The sequence below is a fragment of the Anabrus simplex genome, chromosome 7 (assembly GCF_040414725.1).
Source record: "Anabrus simplex isolate iqAnaSimp1 chromosome 7, ASM4041472v1, whole genome shotgun sequence".
NCBI lineage: Eukaryota > Metazoa > Arthropoda > Insecta > Orthoptera > Tettigoniidae > Anabrus > Anabrus simplex.
This window is the reverse complement of record NC_090271.1, coordinates 114,111,660-114,136,514: the sequence shown is the minus strand read 5'-3', so window position 1 is coordinate 114,136,514 and position 24,855 is coordinate 114,111,660. Positions and strand designations below refer to the sequence as shown.

Here is a 24,855-nt window from a genome sequence, read left to right as displayed (position 1 = left end):
GGGTATAGCTGGGATGGCAAACATAAATCTTTGATTGATTATGTCATCACCACGTCAGGTGTTTATAGACTCACTTGTAATAATTGTAATAATAATTGTAACGTATCTTATGTTGGTCAAACAGGTAGGAGCTTCCATACAAGACACTTAGAGCATACGAACGTCCTGAAATATAACAGAATTTTGGCTATGGGACAGCACATGTGTGATACTAACCATAAATTCACTAATATCAACCAAGACATGAATATTTTCAAAGTTATTAAAAAAGGCCCCCTGCTCAGTATTAGAGAAAATTGTTTTATCCATCTGGAACATTTTTTCAATACTAAATTCAATCTAAATTAAATTTCCGAGAAATCAAACATATCATTTGACCTCTTAATTCCTATCTTTAGTACTCATGTCTCAGATAAAAATAATTCTTTCTTTTATAATTTCTTTAAATTCCCCTCTCAACAGCAGTCTTTCTTTCCTCATCGTTCAGCCTCACCTCAGACTCCCCCTCCCACCCCTTCTGTTCCCATCCCTCACCGTTCGCTTCCTTCTTTACCCCCTCCCCATTCCCAGCCTTCTTTACTCCCCTCCTCTACCAATCTACTCTTTTGTTTACATTGCCTGCTTCCTACAGCAAGTCAGTGCTTGTTCCCTAGGGACCTGGGTGACTGCCCTAAATGCAGATCAGTACTGATACTGAATTCTGGTTTATTGCAATCAGAGCTATATCCTGGGGGGATATTGATATTTGTTTACAATCCCTGCCTGATTCCTCCAGCAAGTTAGTGCTTGTTCTACATCAGACATTAGAGGTGAGTCTCATAAATAATTTTTCTCCTTTTCAATTTCTTTTCTGTATATTTATTCATTCCTAATTCTGGCTATCATTTCCAGATTTACTTCTTTGCCTGAGATCCTAAGTCAACTTAAAGACATCATAGTAGGCCTATGGTAAGAAGATCATAACCTTAATTTTTGTTATTACAAGTATTTTAATATTATAATTATTTCTGCAACATTGTCTTTGTATGGTATACATATGTTTTCGTTATCACATAATCTGTTTGATTTTTTTCGGCTGAAGATGGTCACTAAGTGGCTGAAACTAGTCCCAAGACTGAAGTAATGTCATTTTCTAGATATACTGGTCAATTTATTTCTTATATGTCATCACAAACAAAGGTGGTGGTGGGGGAATGGCTGACTGATGTCAAGGTCATTTCCAGCGAAAGTATGAACAGCGACCATAGATTGCTCATCATGGACTTGGGCCGTATGGCAAATGAAATTCAAAAGAAAACAAAGAAGAAACAAAAAATAAAGATACGGAAATAAGAAAAAGCTCAGTTCCAGGAAGACTATCAGAATAGAATACAACAAAACCTACCAGAGGGAGAAACAACAACAGTAGAGGAAGAGTAAAAAAATTTTAAAGATACATTTGTGGGAGAAGCTAAAGAACTCTGTGGGTTAACAGGATTGACCAAGAAGGAAAAACAGACACCTTGGTGGAACGAAAAATTCAAAATAGCCATTAAAGCAAGAAACCAAGCAAAAAAGATTCTAAAGAAAAACAAAAACTATCCAAGACCAAGTAAGCCAAGAAGTTAACACAATACAGGAACTTCATAGAACAAAGAAACTCATAGTTAAGAGGGTAGTAAGAGAAGAGAAAGAAAAAGCATGGAATGAGTTTGTGGATAAATTGGAATTAGACAGCAGAGGAAATAGGAAATTATTGTACAGGGTAGTCAAGAACAGAACAGAAGGTGTGAGCAATGTGTAAATAACGTGGCCGACAGCAGTTGTTAACTCATTAAAAATAACGGCTGAAGTAAACGATCTCTTAATTTAAATGTTATATACTGAAATTAAATAAGAATGTGATACATCTCGAGATATGGCTGAGGACATGACTGATTTCAGAGGATAGTTAATATTTTCTCGCGTCTAGTTAAATTCTGTAAAGGCTATTCACATGTAAATTTTTAGCGAGGATAACTCATTTCTCTACATGCGTTTCAAATATGTTTTCATGACACATATAGGCGACATTTTTATCCTCAGAATCTCATGCGAAAAATCGAGGGTTGTCTTGCATTCGCGGCCTAACAGTAATGAATACCACTGGCAACTACCACGGTAACCATACTGCTTGTTTTCACCCCCGCATACACACATAAAATTCGTTGACAATAAACGACCGCCTCTTTATTGTACATCGCTAGCCGTGACAACCAGTTGTACAGTGCCTGTGTGGAACGCCACTGTATCTCGAGAAATAGAGAAGAGAGAATGGCATTCTATTAGCCTCTAAAAAAAGTTTCTCAAATCTGCAGAATAGCATCAAAACATGCGAGCCTTTGAATTCTTAGAAAGGCCACGGCTACTCAGTGGCAGAGTTATAACGCATCTACTGTACCTGACTCTTAGTAAAATTAAGTTTTACAGACAGCAGGAATATTTTCATGATGGATACTCATAAAGATACGTAAAACAGGTATTACCGGCAAATATTCAAGGGGTTCTCGTCGATATTATGATGTAAATTTTAAGTAAATGGTTATTAAACACTCGAAAATGTAGAACAATTGTGCAGCCACAAGAAAATAGGGTATAGGCCTAACTAAAGCCAATATATGGCATCAGAGTGAAGACAAAGATAGCAAAAAAAATGTGCACTGCATAAAAAATGCATTCAGTGGTCTGCAACAAGGATGCTTTAAACAAGTAAAAAATGAAATTGTGAGGTATGCGCATGAAAAACGCAAGGGCGGAATGGCCATACCGTGGCACAATAAACTAGTTCGTTGACCTTTAACGTCCGCGATTAGGCCTATACATCGCTAGCCGCTGAAGTTGGCCAAACCCGGCAAGCGAGACGTGCGTGTAGTGGTAGCCGATTATATCTGACGCTGAGTGAAAGTACTGTAACAGTTTTATAGACAGTAAGAATATTTTCCTGACGGATCTCTGTATTGTAGAGACGCATGGAATAGGTATTGGCGGCAAATTTTCAACGGGTTCTCTTCGGAATTATGATGCCAATTTGAAGTTAATGGTCATTAAACCCGCGGAAATAAATAATAATTGTGCAGCTGCAAAAAATGCAGCATAACGAAAGCCAATGTTCAGCGTCTAAAAATAGTCTAAAAATGTGTACAGTATAACAAAGGCATTCATATGATTTTACAAAGCACTTTTTGAGCCTGATTGAAATTTTTTGAAGGAAAAAGTGGGGTTCGTCTTGGATTCGGAGAAATACGATATTGTAATTTTTTCAGAATGAAATTAGACATACACTTTCACGTAGTGTCAGATTAAAAAAAAAAAAAAAAAAAAAAAAAAAAAAAAAAAAAAAAAAAAAAAAAAACAAGTAAACCGTAGTGTGGATATCATCCGCAGAAACGCAAGTTTTGAACAAAATGATTGCTGTTTCATATGGATTTTAATGTGTATGGGAGTTTTCCCGACTTTTACACAAAATTAGGATATAACGACAATCCGCTATAGCGAGTAAATTTTCCGCTGTTGTGAATTCTCGCTATAACAGACTTCTACTGTCCTTATTTAAAATGGAGGTTGTGTTACAAAATGCCCCATGCGACAAAGAACGACATAAATCATACACTACAGAAATCATTGAAATCTTGTGAACATGTTTAAAAATGTTTAAATATAACTTTTCAGTAGTTAACATTTGTGTGGTAATTCTTAAAGCAAGAAAGAAGATATAAAGGTACTTCACTCACATTTCTTGCATTCCCAGGCTGTTTTGCTACGTTTTCCTTGAGAAGTACAAACTTTGCAGACCTTAGCTGGATGAAGCTTTTTTGTTTTGGGAGGAATATGTCTTGGAAATATGCCCATGGCTTTGCCTGCAGTCTAGCTGGACAATCGCCATTCAAAATCCTTCCACTTCATTTATAATCGGGCAATGTTACAAACTGAAGAATCTGATCTGCCAAATCCAAGCAAAACTCTGTAAATTTCTGTGCTTTTTTGTTTAATATCTTGGAATGGATGACACACGTGTTTAATAGAGCGATATATTACCAGGCGAGTTGGCCGTGCGCGTAGAGGCGCACGGCTGTGAGCTTGCATCCGGGAGATAGTAGGTTCGAATCCCACTATCGGCAGCCCTGAAGATGGTTTTCCGTGGTTTCCCATTTTCACACCAGGCAAATGCTGGGGCTGTACCTTAATTAAGGCCACAGCCGCTTCCTTCCAACTCCTAGGCCTTTCCTATCCCATCGTCGCCATAAGACCTATCTGTGTCGGTGCGACGTAAAGCCCATAGCAAAAAAAAAAAAAAAAAAAAAAAAAAAAAAAAAGCGATATCAAACACGTAGAAGAAAATCTTTTTGTAGCCTTTCATAAATTTCCTCATAATCGGAAAGCAGGCAAGTAGTTGATCCTGCCTGTCCACCTCTCCCATACCCTTGTTGTATTCAAGGACCATTTTTGGCTTCTTGACAGTTTCTCCTTCTGTTACTTTATCCTCGCTATTTCCTCTCTTCCTCCTTCTTTTCCCTGTGTCCATGATTTCAACACTTGCATGCTTTGAAGATAACATGTAAATATCCTTGCGGTTATGCCAATTTATAGCTAACAAACCGTGACTTGACCTTCTGTCTGCTTCACCTTTCTTCAGTTGCTTCTTCACTAAATCCTTGGGCATCATCTTCCTGCTTTTTCTTACAGCTCCTACAATATTTGTGTTTCTATCACAAAGTTTAAAAAACAGCTTAGGTGATGAATACCAATTATCTAAGAACAGGGTATATCCCTTGTCCAAGATAGGCTCTGCCAACTCCAGGACTACACTTTCACTTGCAGTCATCCCACTTCCCACAACTAAATCATTGCCAGTATAAATTTTAAATTTTATACAATAACCTGAATTTGATTTGCATAATTTATAAAACTTTATCCCAAATATAGCAAGCTTGGAAGGATTGAACTGAACATATGACAAACGTCCTCTGAATATCATGAGAGACTCATCATTTGCTATATTTTCCTATGGCACATAAATGGACTGGAATCGGCCATTCAAGTATTCCACAACTGTTCTATCTTTCCTTAGTTTATCACTAGTATCTCCCATAGTACTGTCTCGAAAGTGAAGAATTCTGGAAATGAGTACGAAGCGAACAAACGGCATTGTTTTGCTAAATGAATACCACTCTTTGACCAGTACATTTTTACACAGGACTTTTTTATTTGCGACATAATAATACATAGAGCGAAATAAGCCTTCAATTCATCATTGCCTGTGTCAAAACACTTATCATAAAGTTTCCTTTTATAATCTGGGTTTTCTAAGCAATGTTTACTGTATCTGTTCATTTCTGTTGTAATTAGAGTCCAGAATTCGTCCATCAGAACACACGCTAGAAAGTCTAGCACTGAAAGTCTCTCGCCCAAATTACGAGTAATTACCGCACTGAGGGATGATACATTACTAAATTTACAAATACCTGGTACATTGTCTTCATCCTTCCACTTCAAGTCACTTTCAACTGCTCGTGTTCCAGCATCAACATTGCGTCTATGCGATGTGGATGGCTGAGCTACATCTAACTCTTTGTCGAAGTCTACATCACTTTCCAACGTAGATTCATTACTTTCACGAACAGTAAACTCTTCATCATCACCTTCAGATACACATGACACTTCACTGTCACCACTTTTGCATAAATAATTACTTATATCAAGCTCAGTCAAATGTTTATAGCTGTGCGCAGTCATCTTGGCATGGAATTATTTTAGTGCAAGACATTCCACCTTATTTTCAAAGATTTCAGCGATCTAAACGCTTAGATGTGGATATTCTTTTAGTAAGAAATCTAAGAAGGTTTACATAATAGCACCAAGTTCCATCTATAAGTGACATGCCGAACTATGAGCTCACACAAGCGGAAAAGTTCATCATGTTTGAGAGACGGGGTTCGTCTGTTTGGTCTTGGCAGAGGACCATGTCTCCAAGATGACGTTAGTCGCCAAGTGGTTAAGGATGTGAAAACTGGACCTTTTACCATCGTGACATAAAGCAGCTTGAGCACTTGCACCTGCAGAAACCCCGTTCCATTTTGAACATCAAATGGGGAGACCATATCACCAATCTTGCAGTTTTTAGATAAATATTAATGGTGTGGAAGCTTCCATCATTGGTCATTGACTGAGATAGACTGGGCTTGTCCGTCGTATGAATGACAGTATGCTCCATTGCCAAATCCTCTATGGTGAATTTTGCTCTGGTACAATAACCGAAGGTGCTGTTTTGAGATGCTACACAAATCAGCTTCAGCAAATCATGAAGGAGACAATATAAACACCCAGACCCAAAAACACTTGCTGAGGAATGCTTGCTTGAGAGGCGATTCTTCCCTGCTGTTGTTGTACTGTTTGAACAAGAACATCAGACACACAAAGAGTCCAAACAGCAAACTTTGCCAAGCCCAATTACGCCCTCAACCATCTATAAACTGCAATGTCCTACTTAAGAATTTGTTTGTTTAGTCATCAGAAGTTTTCACATAAAGTGCCTCAAGTGTGAAGTGGTTTGTTAACAGGAAAACTGTATACTAAAAGACGAGTAACAGCCACCACTGCCGCTGATATTACCCCACGTATATATAATTTCCAATTTGATACAGTCATGTAGGGCTTTTTCTTTTCTGTATATCATAGGCACATTTGAAATCAAAACAGGAGTCAGACTAGGGGGTGGATTAACTCCCTTACTGTTTAATTTAGTTCTGGAGAAAGTGATTAGCATATGGCAAAATGAAAATAAGGTATAAATATTGGTAGATGTAACCAAAACAAAATTCTCCTTAATTGCCTAGCATTTGCTAATGGCATTGCTATCCTATCCAACAACAGACAGGAAGCAATCCGGTCTGTAAGAAAAACTCCATGAAATAGCAGCCAAAACAGGACTCCAAATTTCTTATGAATAGACAAAGTATATGGAAAGAACTAGATCAGGTTACAACAGTCAACCGTTAATCACCAAATATGGAAATATCACTTAAGTAGACATATTTAAGTATCTAGGTGAAATTATTGAACCAGTATGGTTAAATAAGCAAGCTAACAAAGAAAGAACTGCAAAACTTCAAAGAGATACAAAATTACTTGGAACAGATAAAATAACAGAACTATATCAAAAAAAGGCAAAATTACATCATAACACAGCAGTTAAAACAGAAGCACTTTAAGCACCTGAAACTATTATAATTGGTGGCAAATCTTGAATAAAGATGATCAAGAAACAAGAAAGAAAAATCCACAGGAAAATCTTGGAACCAAAATGCAAAAATGGAATTTGGATGAAAAAGAAATCACATTAAATCTATCAAGTTAGAGAAAAAAATTTTTTTTTTTGCTATTCTGTTTAACGTCGCACGGACACAGATATGTCTTATGGCGATGATGGGAGAGGAAAGGCCTAGGAAGTGGAAGGAAGCGGCCGTGGCCTTAATTAAGGTACAGCCCCGGCATTCGCCTGGTGTGAAAATGGGAAACCACGGAAAACCATCTTCAGGGCTGCCGACAGTGGGGCTCGAACCCACTATCTCCCACAGAAAAAAATCACTGGTACAATCAGGAAATGACAATTAAAATTTTATGGTCATGTATATATAATGGATAATAATAGGCTCACAAAGACAATTTTAAACTTTGCCTTATCCATGAAAAATCACAATAATTGGCCAAACGATATCAGTGTAAACCTAAATGAAATTGACATTAATGAAGAAACCATTCAAGATAGAATAAAATTCAGAACCTTAATTCACAAACACAAATTTTCTGTAAAGCCCACCCCACTAAATACAATGTGGAATTAACAATGTAAAAAGGAACACAGCGAGAAGATGAAGATATATTGGGAAGAGAACAAGAAAAAACAAAACAAAAGTGCTAATAAGTTCAAACACACTCCTTAGTTGGGCATAACGAATCAAGAACAGGCATATTTTTATTTATATGGTTTTTTTGCACTTATTTTTTTCTTTTTTGTGAAATGTATAAACAAAGCTTTGCTGTGGCTCTTACACAAACAGAAGCATATTAATAAGGTAAGTTATACATACCTGTCTCCTAAGACAATTATACTGACAGAGCCATCACGAAGGTTAAAGATAATTGGTGTGTTCCAGTTCTTGATACTGAAGATATGACATTGTGTAGGAGTTGCAACAACTAAATGGCCAAATCCAAATTCTAGTTTAACAATACGGTCAGAGAAGTCCAATGTCTCCCTTGCATCATTTGTAACATTGCGGATTGCAATGGTGTCCCGAGAGACCATGGTAGCCGTGTAGCAATCCCACTCCAATCGCCTGTATCATACACACTGTCCTTAGTACTGCATAGCGTATTACAATCAAATATCACATGTATGCAGCAAACTGTTTACCTTTCTATAACATGAGCTACAACAACATGTCCATTTCCACAAGCCCCTGCGACCTGTGTGCCATCAATGGACCAAGCTAAGTTGAACACACTCCCAGTATGGGGCTTCTCTAGAGAATGAGACCACTGTAGGGAAGGACAAATTATATTATGACATTAATAATAAAATTTATATAAAGATATATACACATGCACGTATGAGAAATATTGAGACCAGGGCCTTAAAGGTAAGAGAACATTGATACAAATACAAAAACTATAATATATATTCAAATATCTTCATCAGTAGAGGACAGAGGAAGACTTAGGTTGGAGACACAAACTGATGGTAAGAAACCAAGCAATCAGCCGAAAAAGAAATGGCTCAACCACATTAAACATTACCTGGAGAGATGAAGGTTAGAATGACCACAGATGGAAAATTGTGTCTATATGGACAGGCAGAAATTACTAGTGCCAATTCATCATGCCTGAGCAACAAATGGAGCTGGTTCTTGTTTGTGAACATTCCTATCCTCCTCCTGCTGTCTTTAACATACAGATTTTTAATTTACACTCCTCCCTCTGCCTGAGACTTTGATTAGTCTTATGACCTTGTATTGTCTATCCTCTAAGACATGGACATGTAAACATGAAATATCAGACCTGGAGCAAATACCGCAACCACGATTTCTTCCTGGAATACAATAGCGCATGATGGTCATTTTGTGACAAATAAGAGTACAGTAGAAGTCCGTTATAGCGAGTACGGGATATAACGAGAAACCCGCTTTAACGAGTCCCTTCAAAATTACTATATTAAAACTGTACAATAACCTTCAGTTACAACGAGAACCCTTTCACTGAGTCATCCGTTATTACGAGAGATTTTAACGAGTTTTATTTTCCGTTATCGGTATTTCTACATTTCAGTGTATAAAGCTAGCAAAAAACTATCAATTATTTTTTCTGCAAAACTCTCGATATTCCACAAACTAAAGTACGGTAAATATTTGTATATTACTGTGATCGTTTTACACAGTTAGATTATAAAACCTTCCAAGAAAAAAATCGACAGCGGGTCTCGTGCAAAGGATTTCATTGGCGCCATTATACTTTCATTCGCACCAAGCATTCACACGAAGCGATAGTTCTTTCAGATGTCACAGATTACTTTCCGTTATTGATAGTTATACTCTTCGGCATAAGTAGCTAGGAAAATACTATCGATTTTTTTTTCTGCGTAACTCTCGATACTCCACAAACTAAAGTACAGTAAATATTTGTACAATAGTGTGACTGTTTTACAAAATTAGGTTATAAAACCTTCCACAAAACGATCAACAAAAATTGCAGCAACGGGTCTCTTGCAAACTATTTTATAGGTGCCATTATACTGTTGTTTGTATCAAGAATTCACGCGAAGCAGTAGTTCTATGTATAAACAAGAAAAGTGTTCCACCGTTCAATACTTATTTATTGTGAATGGATTATTACACTAGTACCGGTTTCGGCCTTTCATGGCCATCATCAGCTACTACATAACATTTATAGTCATTAGACAAAATTACAAAGATGTTACGTTAGATCATCCGGATGTCTAATGAAGAATGGAAGTAAAATATATTGCAGTATTGTTATGTTAAAATATCTGTGAATAAAGGTGGTGGTGATGGTTACAATAAACTAAAACCTAAACCTAAAACACTTACTAACTCACATGATGAATCCCGAGAGTATGAATCAACATCTATATCATCGAGAGTGAGGAGGACGGGGACATCACAAACGTACCAACACAGTCTGCAGTCATGAGTGCTTGAGATGTTTTAAAAACATTTTATGCAATAAATGACACATCACTAGACGATTTGGTGGTTATGCAGTGAGGGGAGAATTTTGTGATAAGGAACACCATTGCTGGCACAAGACTGAAGCAAGTGATTTTGGACTCCTTTCTGAAGACTCTGTAAGGTAACTACTCTATTCAAATTTAGTGTTGTGAATGAAAACTTTAAATGCAAATGTATAGTCTAGAATAGTTTTAATTTTCATTCTGCATGTTGAAACATTTTTAATCGCTGCACTTTTCGCCACTTTTGGTAACTGGTCCCTTGTTTAAATTATGCTGGTGTGTGTTATTTTGTATTATAAAAAGTTGTGTATTGAAACTCAATTCATATCCTGTTGAACAAAGACTTTGATAGAATTGACCATTGCAATTCTTTTATTAACAGTGAGCGCTAAGTCGCCAGGCACGCTGGGATTTGTAGGAATGTAAACAACAAAAATGTTTTTATGACTGGGGGATGTTGCGTGTGTATTAACTGCTAAAGTATCAAGCCCATCTCTGCCTTTATACAGGGAGCCCTGTATAGTACCATAATTTATTATTGAAAAATGCGCACATGCCGTGCAGAATACCATTACATTACATTACATTTACATTACATACACATTACTTTTCTTTGCTATAAGCTACGATGGATTTCTGTCTATTCCTGCATTTTACAATATGGTATCTATCACAGAATTCCAAGCACAACTCACACATACATTCGTCATTTGGTTCGTGAAATAATTTGTTGCAGCACACCTTGTGGTGGAAACCATGGATCGCCAATCTCGTCGTCACGTGTCGCATATCATGATTAGCTTCCATCCAGGTCCTGTTTTGCATAGCAGATGTTGCATAGAAGTCCTCTGGTATGTTGTTTTTCTTCTCATGCAGATCTTGTATAAGCTGTTTGAAGCTGGTACTAGCTTGAAGTATGAGCTCGCATCTCAGATCCTCTATTAAGAAGGTCTCCCTGGTAAGCTCATACACTAGCCTCGATCTTGCATTCTGCGGGACTCCTAAAATTTTCTTCAGGTATCTAGCCTTTACTCGCTCCAATTCTTCCAGCTGTTTGTACGTGAGGTATTCTGCCATTAATTCTAGGCCATACGTCAGAACAGGTAGTATCTTTATCCTAAACAAGTCCATAGCTGTGCTGATCGATAGTTGTGTGATGTTCCTGATTTCATTCATAGCCCTAGTGGCCGCCACTGCTCTAGATCTTATATGTAAACTGAAACTCTTTCCCGTTGTTTGAATTGTGATACCTAGATATTTAAAATTGTTAGCCCTCTTGAGTAGTTTGCCATTGCATTTGATGTTCTCTGCTTCAGTGAGTCTTCCTCCTTTCCTAAATACTACCAATTCCGCCTTCTCTTCGTTTATCTGGATGTCGTTTCTCTCTGCCCATTCACATAGTGTGTTTAGCAGAAGCGTATGAGAAGACAGAACAGAAATTTCTCAAGGAAGTGGACAGCTTTTATATTTATTACCGTATGACAACCTGTACGTAAACACCATTCGCAATGTTCAATTTATGATGATCTTCACATATTATTATTATTATTATTAGTAGCGAATTCTCCCAATATTGGAAGCAAATAACATGATCAATATTATTACTGAATTCCTAATATGTTTTCGTGCAATAAGATACAAATTTCCATTGCATTGCTATAATTTTTTATTCAAATCATGTATGTAAATGCAATATAACATAACCTCTGCAAATGATGTTAATGCAGTAAATACATTACAAAAATTATGTAGAAGAATATTGCAATCTTTTTTCCATGTAAATTATGCCTTACTGCTTGTCTCTCTTCAATTTCACAATGTATCACACTGCTAGTCAAAAGCCACAACTGCTGGTTGACTTTTCTCCACATTAGAACAAAATTCCATCACACGATGCCAAATCTCTTCAAATCTTGTCAAACCTTCAGCAATGTTAAATAGTCATTGACAAGATTTGAAATTTTTCTTGTAAAGTATTGAACTGAAAGAAAAATGTGATGCTGTACAACAGGCATTTTTAGTTGTGTGTTTCTGAAGGCTAGATTTAAACTGAACACGATCGATCATCCATATCGATTTCTCACTACGTCCAAAACCCACACTAGCGAGCTATCTCCCACTGCCGATTATTAATCCCCATTGACTGGTGAAAAGAAATATTCAAGTTTGAAACGAGAGAGAACATGCCTTCATAATTCTTCTTCTTCTTCTTCATAAGTGCATGAATAATGTGACAGGTAGCTTTCGTTAGCTCGGTCAAAATAAAGGCTGAAATGAACAACTGATTTCAGTAATAACTACGTAATTGGCCTTAAGAACCACTAACTACTTTTACCGGTTTTCAGAGATGCCAAGGTGCTGAAATTTAGACCCACAGGAGTTCTTTTATGTAGCAGTAAATCTATAGACATGAGGCTGACTTATTTCAGAACCTTCAAATACCACCGGACTGAGCCAGGATCGAACCTACCAAGTTGGGGTCAGAAGGCCAGTGCCTCAACCATCTGAACCACTCAGCCCAGCAGTTGATTTTAGTACTAGATACAGTAAATAAATAAAAATGTGATACATCTCAAGATATGACAGTATACATCACTGATTTCAGAGGTCAGTTTATTACCATGTCGGGTTAAATTTCAGAAAGGCTCTTCTCTCATTAATTTACAGCAAAATTATTATTATTATTTTGCCGGGACCTACAATATGTTTCCATGATACGTGCATGATGAAGTATTTGGTTTTTTTGTGTATCTTCTCTGAAATTTAGGGAAAATCTGGTATAACGACAATTCGCTATAGCGAATAAATTTTTCACCGTTGTAAATTCTCGCTATAATGGACTTCTACTGTATCATTTCATCAACAGAGTAATAGTCAATGGAATTTAAAACATTTTGTCATTGCTAGAACAGTCACAAAAATTTTAATCTTTTATTGTCCCAGTCAATACTAAAATAAGTTACAATTTGATAAAAAATTGAACATTCACTAAACATACTTAATGTAAGTATGTTTCAGTCCATTGGACTATCTTCAGCTACAACTTATTTTTAATTATAAAATATTATGTACATAATTATGTACTTAGAAGCAATATATTATTTAAAGAAAAAATTAAAGTCCCATTTCCATATTAATTAAAACAGTCTTCATATTATATAAAGCACATATTAACATGTTCTTTCCTCCAAAAGTCCTTCAGAATCATATGGGGTACATTAAGAGAAAGATTAAACATTCTTATATATAACAGGCTTGTTGAAATCTTCTTGTGCAGAAAAGCCATGTAAAGCTTAATGTTGATATGGAATGTTAAGTAGAATTAAAATGATGACAATGAAAGGTGTGATATTTTATATGGATTTGAAGACTGAGAAAATAAAAAATATTAGAAAAAGGTAAGACGGAATTAAGAGACAAGAAGGGTAGAAAACAGTTATTGTGTACTCACTCCCCATTAGCCTTAGTTATTACATGTAATTGTTAGAACAGTCATAATTATGGTTGGGCATATTTTTCTTCCAAGGATGTGGAGCAAAGTCTTTATGACACATTGATGATTTCCTACAGTTTAAGTCTTTCACACAGCAAAAATGGTTCTTCCCTTTCCACTGCAAAGGACCAAGAAATTGTAACATACATACATAAATACATACATACATACATCTTCATTATAGACTGTTATGCTTTTCACTGTTTAGTCTCCAAGCCTCTGTAAATTAACTAAGTGCCTCTACAATCCTTTATTTGCAACTAGCTCAGTAGCCTTGTTTAGTTCCACACTTCTACCCTTGAAATCATTAAAAACTGAGCCGCTGCCACCGCTTTTTATTTCCTCTGCTTCTGGCCAAGTCTATTACTTTAACCTACCCTCCTCCATTCGCCTCACATGACCACACTACCAAAGCTGGTTTACACACACAGCTTCATCCACCAAATTCATTCTTATCTCAGCCTTTTATCTCCTCATTCTGAGTACCCTCCTTTCATTCTCACCTACAATATTTGTACCAGTAATCAATCTTGCTACTCATTTCTCATACTACCAATATATGATAAGATACCGTAAGTTCACATAGCTTTCACTTGCACAGAGTAAACTCTGTGTGAAAACAGAACATTATCAAGATAGTTTCGTCTGAGAACTCATGGCATTCTTTCAGAATATCGTTCACTGTAACTGTGAACTCACTATATTAGCTTTGCCATACCTCGATTCAATTTCAATTGAACACATTAAACAGTGGAGACTGGTGGAACATCAAGCTACCATCAAAGCAGCATTGAAATCTTCGATCTCAAATTCTACAATGTCATACGTGAAAATAGCCGGAACACATTGTCTGAATCCATCAAGTCATGTGCCACACCCACCCTAGATGTCACCAAACAAAATTGAAACCTTATTGACAAGCAGAGCTGGTGGTGGAATGATGATGTGCAGCAGGCAACCAGGATAAAGAAGGCTGCTTATAGGACATGGCACAAGACACGCAGCACGGAGGATTTACAGAGGTTCTGGGATTTTAAGTCCCCTGTAAATGAGCTGTAGAATCTGAAAAATTGACACATCACAAAGTCATCTACGACCAGCTGGATAAGCCTGGTAGCACGAATAGTATCTACAAACTTGCCCGTGTTTGCGATCATGCCACACAAGATCTAGGTCATGTTATCAATGTCAAAGACAAAAATGGGCTCTGCTACAAAAGGGACATGACATAGGCCTATTACATCACTGGAAGGAGTAATTCGAGGATACATGTAACAATGAGTTCCCTCATCCACCTCTACCTATAGTTAAAGGTGTTAGAAAGTATTTTTAATTTTTTTTTAATGATTTGTTGATTTAAAATTCAAAAAGTGGTGTTTTGTTTTTTATTAGTTGTCAGAATAAAATTTTAAAATTTGGAAAGCAACCAAGTTAAAAACATATACAATTAATAAAACATGAAGTAAAAAACAAAATAGCAGGTAAACTGTTAAATGTGCCAATGGAAGAATGAGAGAACGCTTATAAGGGAGTCACATTTTTATTTTACATTCACCTCCATGCAGCATCTCGAAACATATCTTAAACGAATAGAAGTTACCTTTTCCAGTTTTATCTGCATTTTGCAGTGAAATCATTGAAAGTAGATCATGGTCAGTGTCTCAGCATTTGCAGCTGCCAATCGTCACCTCCTATCACTTACTATGAGACTACATTTTTAAAACAACCTTTCAGAATCCGCATTTGAACATGGATACCACACACATTTTAATACAGCAGCAGCATAGTCTCAGTGTCAAGCCTTAATCCCATGAGGATTTCTGGAACATTCACATAATCTTCTTGGTGCAGTTGGTTCTTGATGGCAGTCAGGTAAATGCTGTGAGCCTCTAAAAACTGTTGAAACTCTTAAGAAATAAGGCATTCTTCTTAAACTGGAGCAGTTTTTAGGTGCATGCCGAGAATCAAACAATGACCTGATGGCTTCTACAGTCTTCCGGGCTGAATCAGTGGTCCTTAGAGTCCTGATTTTTACTAGAGCTGACTAGGCAACACATGTCAGCTTGGACTTATCTGCATCTTTTGAGGAAGCTGCATTAAGTTCTGGAGGATCATCTAGTTGAATACTCCACCATCGCCTAATATCCTGAGCTTTCCTTCAAAGTCATTTAGCTTCCCAGCGAGTATATGAAGATATTAAGCAAGTCCATAAAAGAGGCACCAACAAACATACACGGCTTGTAATTTTATCATTTGTATTGTTGAAGTCAATACTTGCTGGAAAAATTTGACCCCCACAAATTTGAATCTTCCAATGTTTTAAAAAGTGCTACCAGATCTTCCATGTATGTGGCCATATACATTGCAGCCTTAAACGAAGAATTCCATCTTGTATATACAGGCTTTGGGAAAGCTAGAATTTCATCTTCTTGTTCTGTGTTTTCAACTCACTTAGAAATGCAGTGTAGTTGCGTTTTCTTTTTTCATGTATTTAAAAAGAAATCATTTATCTTTGCTATAGACATATGGCATTCAATCTGTCCAGCTCATTTTCAAATATGCAGTCGACAAGGTTGACTTTATGAGCCCAGCCCTGGACATGACCTAATTCTTCAATCAGTCCTTGCAGAGTAGTTACACATTTTGTCATGTGGCGTGCAGAGTCCGTAACTACTGCCACTACATGGTCCCGTCCAATTTCGCAGGAATTCAAAGTGTCTAATAAAGTATTGGTGCAATTTGTGCTATTGGCAGAATCTAGCATAACTGAGGCAGCCAGATGGGTGTTCATTCCAGTTCATGGTACTGATGGACAAAGTAGGATGTTAAAATAATACCTACCATTCTTGTCAATTGTTTCATCACATAGCAGAAACACGGGTTTGATTTTTAGCTTTTCCTTAATTTCTGCCCTCCTTTCACCGATCATAGGGATGTGCTGTATTCCTGACAGATCTGATTTGCTGATGGTAAATATTCACTTCCGTGAATGTATTTATTAGGCCAAGTACGGATAGCAGGACTGCTTAGTTTCTCTACTGATATGTTAGCTTTCACAAACGCAGTAGTAGTGTCTTCTTTTGAATCATTCACGCGACTAGCACTTGATAATGTTTCTTTCACTGTGGCCACTTTAGGAACACTAACTTCAAGATGCATAGTTTCTTGGCATTTCGAAATCTTCTCCGATTTGCAATGTTTGCCTAAAACAACTTTCCTGTGATGATCTAACCGACAATCACAATATTTGCACACAAGAATGCCACAAAAAATCATAAATCCTTCATTCTTATATTCTTTAAGTCTGTCCACAGCAGAAACTGCTACCTTTGGCTTATTTAAACCCAATTTTGCAATGTCCAGTAACAAACACTGTTATCACACGGTTGATTGTAGTCACACGCCAGTATAAAGTTGGAACCACACGAAAAATTTATTTCTGAATTCCTTTCATAATATTTCAATTATGTCACATCTCATCTTTGCCTATTATTAAGTTCAGAACTACTGCAATGAACATGTGTTCGCCAACCGATTTATACAAATAACACACTAGCTTTGATGAAAACGCACAATTTGCACACTTTTTTTTAAATTATATAAAATTCTCTACCACGAATTACACTATCTACTGATGTAACAGGAGGCAAACGTAGTTCCCAAGTTGAATAACAACTGCGTAACTTTCTTGAGATAGTCAGCCAAATGATTCATGCCACAAGATAACAGCTGTTCACCACCAGCCACACCCACGACCGACTCCGATACTCTTTAAGTCGCCGTGTAACAAGACTATCGACAATATATCGTAATATTGATTGCCTGTCATTAAATGATAGAATCGATCATTCTCGAATTTACACCTAACAAATTCGAATATTGGCAAAAATATGGACAAAAATGTTTTTATTTCTCAAATTGTGGTGTTATTCACAAAATTTGTGTTATTTTGTGATTTAAATTCACTCCTCGACAACAAGAAACTTGTAAATACGTGAGAATAAAACCCATTCATGGCCTAGTGCCCACTATCCCTACGAAGGAAGTGTCCACTGCTATCAACAAAATGAATCCTGGGAAAGCCCCTGGTGCAGATGATATCCCGGCCGAAGTAGTATGTAATCTTCTTGAAGAACAAGGTGTAGTATGGCTTAGTGACTTATTTAACAAAATTATTAGGGAGGACACAGTACCTGAGGCCTGGCAGACCAGTATCACAATTCCAATTTGAAAGGGAAAAGGAGACATACATGACTGCTCAAAATATAGGCCAATCCACCTCTTGTACCATACTATGAAAATATTTGAACGTGTTCTCGATACGAGATTACGAAACATCATCACTGTCTCGCTTAACCAGAGTAGCTTTGTTTAAAACAGCAGAACAAGACGCCAACCATGCACTTCGTCTATTGATGGAAAGACAACACGACAAAAGGAAGACAGTTCACTTGGGCTTTCTTGATTTGAACAGGGTACCATATGATATCATCTGGCTGGCAATGAGACTACGCAATGTACCTGAAGCCTATGTCAACTGGATGAAACTTCTGTACAGAAAGTCTACAAGTTCAGTACGGTGTGCAGCAGGAATGTACGGTATCTTCCAAATCAATGTTGGTGTCCATCAAAGATCAGCCATGTCCCCAATGCTCTTAATACTCTGCATAAACGCCATCACAAATGACAGGACATCCAGACGAGTCATCCGTGGATGTTATTATATGATGACGATGTCATGCTAGCTAACGAGACATGTAAGGACCTCGAACAGTAAGTACTAGGTACAATAGTGGAAGATGCGTCTCGAAGAATGTGGGCCGAAATTAAATATGAAGAAGACTGAGTACCTGGAATGCGGTAATCAAACTGACGGCACAATCACTGTGTGTGGAGTTCAACTTAATAAAGTGACCAATTCAAATACCTCGGACTGCAGTACGATTCCCAACGTCGAAACAAGGGTCAGTGCCACATAGGTGAAATGGCACGGGTTACTAGAGTCCTGTATGATAAGAAAATTCCATTGGATCTAAAATCTAAAGTCTACCGCACAGTGATCAGACCAGTGGCCCTTTATGGAGCTGAATGCTGGCCTACAACATCGAAGCATGAACAGGCACTTCATGCAATGGAAATGAAGATGCTACAGTGGTCAAATGGCTTGACTCGACTAGACCATGTCAGGAATGATGCTGTGCGGAAGAAATTCAAGGTTACCCCAATCACAGAGAAAATGCGTGAATCACCCTGCGATGGTATGGGCATGTACTCCGTAGCAGTGAAACTTCAGTTGCAAAAATTCAACTCAACATGGAGGGTTGCCGACCTAGAGGGTGAGCTCAGACGTGCTGGCTGGACTGGGTAAGAGATGACATGCGGCTCACCAAACTCAGTCCCCAGGACACCAAGCATGGACTGAAATGGAGGAAATATTGCAAGAAGGCAGACCCCGTGTAAGATGATGACCTAGATTCAATTTCACTTACTATACCACCATTCTCCCACATCCGAAGTACTGTATTTGAAATAATCCATGTGTTCCAGTTTTGCATTCCTTATCTGACATTCAATCCTCGCACGTTTCTTCCCAACTGACATCACTTTCGTCTTGGAAATGTCAGTCTTCAATTCATATTCGCTGCACATACAGTATTTTCAAGTTCCAAGATATTAGACTGCAGCCTTTCAGCACAGTCTGCAATCAGGAGTAAAGTCATTAGCATAGGCCAAATGACCTACTACATTTTTGCCCAAATGAATCCTTCCCTGCCATTTTATATCTTTCAGAAAATTATCCAGAGTAAATGATTACAGCCTTATCTAACTGCTGTAAATACTTTGAACCAAGAACTCATTCTGTGTATCTGTGTAATGACATACATTATTTATTTATTTATTTATTTATTTATTCATGTATCTATGAACTTTTTAATTTTCGGAGGACAAAGTAGAAACAGTGAGAAATTAAATTATCTATATGGAGCCTGGCACACAAATAAATCTGTGGAAAAAGAAAGAAAGAAAGAAAGAAAGAAAGAAAGAAAATAAAAAACCCACCCTAATCAATCATGTTATTAGCATGTCATGATGAGGGGTGGAAACAAAGAATAACCCAGATAATTATAATAAGATCTACTGAGAGAGAGAGAGAGATATATATGATGTAGAAGAAGACTTTAAGAGAGACTAACTACCATTATAAATATTAGGATTAAAACATAAAAGAAAGTAGATTGTACTGGAAGAACAGACTATATATTTATAGAGTGAAAAAATGGGAAAATTTACATCAGCATTTAGGTGACGACCTAGGTTTCCATATTATTTTATAATGAACATCAACAGATATACTTACACCTCTCTTATCACACAGTCTGAGAGCATTAAATGAGCCCACAGCAAAGAGATCACCAGATGGACACCAGGCAAGTGATGTGATTGGGTATTCCTGGATAGAGCTGCAGTACAGCTGGCGACCATATGGGTCCCACACCTAAAATAATCATACTCATTTAGAACATTGTTACTTGGATTGGCTGACCATTATTGATACAATTTTATGTGATATCAAAGGAAGGAGTAGAGAAACAGTTCTCAAACCCTTCTGTTTTTAGTACTACCATCCAAGGGTAGGAGAACTTTTAAGTCAGTCAATATGATTTAACGTCCAATTTCATTTGTAAAGAAATGACTGCTAAAATATCAAAGCAAAATATATTTCCAATACTTAATCAAATAATAATGATGATGATGATGATGATGATAATAATAATAATAATGCTGATGTATATGAGCACCTTCAAATCTTAATCTTAATTTAATCTTAATTTAATAATTTAATCTTAATTCATTTCATCTTAATGTAATCTCACCATTCTTGTATTATTATTAATTTGTATTAGATCTAGTTATTGTAAGTAATACAATGCAATATATGTATATTTCAGTTCCTGGTTAGATGGAAGAGAAGGCTTGAAGGCCTTAATCTTGCCAGGTAAAATAAAACATTACTAAATTACTAAATACCACTGGACTGAGCCAGGATCAAACCTGCCAAGTTAGGGCCAGAAGGCCAGAGGCTCAACCGTCTGAGCCACTCAGCCCAGTTCATACATCAAAGACAAGATGCCACGAAAAAGAAAGGGAAAAAATAAAAGATAAAATAAATGACAGGTTGGGGGTGGCACTGTCATTAGCTTTCTGATATGGCTGCTGTGGTTTGCACCCCTTCCCTACATGAAATAAAAAGCAACTTCTCTGAGGTTTGGATTCCAGGTAAAAACTGCAGATTAACACAGTTGGGGATATGTGGGATCTGGTAAATGCAGCATGGGTGAAGTTTAAGGAAGTAGTGATTGGTATCAGTGGAATACGGAGTAAGAGGGATACTGTCTGTAAGGTGATTGGGGATTTAAATGAGACTATAGAGTTGGTATGTGGAAAAGTGGGAGTGAGATTTCTAGATCCTAATGGGTGGGTAGGAGATAGGGATCTGCACTCAGATGACCTTCACTTAAACCGCTGCAGTACGTATAAGTTAGAAAATTTGTTTAGTATGGTTACAGGGAAACAGGGTGGTCTAGGGAGCGGTGATAAGGGTACAGGGATTTCAGATGTTAGATTATATTTTTTCGCATCTGGTTAAATTTCAGTAAGGCTAAATTTATAGCAAGAAGGTTATCACTTTTCTATTGGTGCTTGATATATGTTTCCATGGGACATACGCAGTTAGGTTAGGTTAGCTGATGCTGTTTGATAAAGAATGCTGAAGCATTTGTCACAAATCGGGACCTTCGGTGTCGTTTTCTCACTGTGTGCACTTGCGAGCTCTCTCGTCAATATTCCAAGGTGATGTCGGAGTTGATTAGTAATACCCACTGACTGCTGTTCTGGAAAGAAAATTAGAAATGAAAGAGGAGAACAAGTTTTCGTAACAAATACGCAAATAATGTGGTCGATAGCAGTTGTTACCTCGTCAGAAAACAAGGCTAAGTAAACAACCACTTAATTTGAACACTCTACACTGAAATTAAGTAAGAATGCATTACACCTCAAAATATGGCAGGGCGCATAACTGATTTCATAGGTAAGTTTATATTTTCTCACGTCTGCTTTCATTTTGGGGATTTTATAGCGATTATAGAGATTTAAAAAAATGTAATTTACAGTGAGATGTACTGGTGCTTAGAATATGTTTCCATGATACATATAGTATGGTCAAGTAAGGTTAGACGACGCTGTTTGAATAAGAAAACTGAAGCATTTGCCACAAAATGCGATCGATCATCAAACAGTATCGTTTTCTCGCTATGTACACTTGCAAGCTATCGCCGGCATTCGAAAGCGATGTTGGAGTCGATTAGTAATACTGTTGACTGTTGTTCTCTAAAAGGAAATTCAAAATGAAAGATGATAACACTTTTTCGTAATAAATGCGTAAATGATGTAGCCGATAACAGTTGTTAACTCATTAGAAATAAAGGCTGAAACAAACGATTGCTTAATTTTAATATTATATACTGAAATTTAGTAAGAATGTGATTCACCTCAAGATATGGCAGAGTACATCACTGATTTCAGAGAATAGTTTATATTTTCTCACGTCTAGTTGAATTTCGGAATATTCCCATCTAAATTCGTAGCAAGGTGGTTATAATTTATCTACGTGCAATTGAAATATGTGTACATGATGCATATACGGTTAGGTTTTGTGATGCCGCTTGAAGAAGAAAACTGAAACGTTTGCCACAGAGGCCTCTGGAGTGATACTATAATTTTTTCAGAATGAAATTAAACATACTTTCAGGTAGAATTGGATTTTGAAAAATAACAAATGAGTAAGCCGTAGTGTGGATATCGTCCACGAAAATGAAAGTTTTGAACAAACTGATTGCCATTTCATACCGATTTTAATGTGTATGGCTTCTTCCCCGACTTTTACGAAAAATTGGATATAACGAAAATCTGCTATAGCGAGTAAGTTTTTCTCCATTATGAATTCTTGCTATAACGGACTTCTACTGTACTTACCAGATATTGTAATAGGAGTTCAAACATGGCTGAGAAATTATATAATGGATGCAGAAATGTTCTCACGGAACTAGAGTGTGCATCGTAGAGATAGGATATGAATGGTAGGAGGGGGAGTATTCATTCTGGTGAAAGAAGAATTTGTCAGCTTCGAAAAAGTTAGAGATGACATACATGAAATTCTAGGTGTAAGGCTAATTTCTAAAGATAATAGGCAACTTGATGTCCAGGAAAGGGTAGAGCTGACATTGACTGAGAATTATTTGATAAGATAATCAGCTATGTGGGAAACTATATGGAAAGGAATGTGATTGTAGCGGAAAATCTCAATTTTGCAAAGAGGAGAAAAATTCCACCTAATCAATACTTGTTTATAATAATAATAATAATAATAATAATAATAATAATAATAATAAAATAATAATAATAATAATAATAATAATAATAATAATAATAATAATAATAATAATAATAATAAGACGAAACGCTGGTTAATAGAGCAAACGCCTGAAAAGCCATACATCTAATAATATTATTATTATTATTATTATTATTATTATTATTATTATTATTATTATTATTATTATTAAACGCCTGAAAAGCCATACATCTAATTTTTGATCTGATTTATGATATGCTCTATTGGTGGAAAAATATCTCATCCCCTCCATGGGAGCTTGGAATTTCCATTCGGAATTGCTAGGGGGGGCATTGATTCCATTGTGGAGTTTTGTCTCCCGTATGCAGTTGTCGGACTGTGCCTCTTAAATGGACTTCTGATAAGTTCACCTGCATACACCCCAGCGTCAGTGGGTAGGGTCTGACATATCCCACTCTGACAAGTCTAGTGTCAGACCTAAGACGAAACGCTGGTTAATAGAGCAAACGCCTGAAAAGCCATACATCTAATTTTTTATCTGATTTCTAACATCCATTTCAAATAGCTTGGTGGAACAAATGAGATAAATATTCACAAAGTAAAGGAACTTACTTGTAATCTTGACAGGTTGTAAAATAACACAGTATTCACTTTTAGCATATTATTTTTTTTTTGTAAATCAGTTTCAATTCTAGCAATTTTTCTTCAAATTAAAATGAATTATATTGACTAAAATCTAGCAAGCCAAAGTAAAAGCACATTTCTTACTTTATTGGCACAGTAGTTTTAATTATTACCAACACTGTTTACGTTACAGATTCTTCAAATTATTATGATTCATTTTTATTTAGATTCCATGTACATGAAGCTGATTAATTTTTTTTTTTCATTTTTCCAACAAATTTCTGTGGATGACAGAGAAGTCCTACATGAAAGTTTCTCTTATAATATTTGCAAAACAGTATTAGCTCATCTAAAAACAAATTTTTGACATGATGGATAAATATTACAAAGCTGGATAAAAAGCAATGATTACTTAAAGCACAACCAAGGGAAAAGAATACCCACCTTATAACGACAGTCTTCCCCACCAGAAATTATAAGATCGTTGATGGGATGCCATGACACTTTCAGTATTAGACCTTCATGAGCAGCCCACTAGAACAGGATCATAGGACAAAATTGACAAACTGAACGTGATATTAAAAATGCCATTAATAAATTAATATTAATGAGCAGATTTATAAACACAGTAACAGGACTGATACAGCAGACTAAACAAAATTCCACTGCAAAACAGCAAAACAACTCATGGGTATTGTCTGCTCATAAAACAGCAACATGAAAATGTTGAGAGACTTCAGTATTTTCCCATCTTTTCATTTTAAAATTTTATTCCTTAGTCGGAAGTATGTTACTTCACCTGCTTCTTACTGGAACAAACATTTTTAAGCCTATGTGGAATCAAAAAAGTCTCTCTCCTAACTGCACAGTTAGATGGCACCACACAACTCTTTCCACCTTAACTCACACACTAGGACAGGCTGATTTTGTTGTACAAGAAGTTTTTTACCTTTCTATGCATGGGAAACTTGCTAAATCGATAACACTGATTTCAGAACAATGGGCTAGATACTAGATCTAACAGGTACAGTCAAAATCCTATATAATATATGAATCGGTCAG

The 24,855-nt window shown here is 36.6% G+C and overlaps 1 protein-coding gene across 1 annotated transcript in view; it reads right to left on the bottom strand.

The window, feature by feature from the left end:
• Positions 1–24,855, bottom strand: part of Oseg5 (intraflagellar transport protein Oseg5) — a 192,033-nt gene that overhangs the window by 103,371 nt on the left and 63,807 nt on the right. The window contains exons 5-8 of the mRNA XM_067151262.2: positions 24,238–24,327; positions 20,116–20,253; positions 8,432–8,556; positions 8,106–8,354 (exon numbers count right to left, since the gene is read on the bottom strand). Coding sequence (XP_067007363.2) covers positions 8,106–8,354; positions 8,432–8,556; positions 20,116–20,253; positions 24,238–24,327 — 602 coding nt within the window. The remainder of the gene's footprint in view (positions 1–8,105; positions 8,355–8,431; positions 8,557–20,115; positions 20,254–24,237; positions 24,328–24,855) is intronic.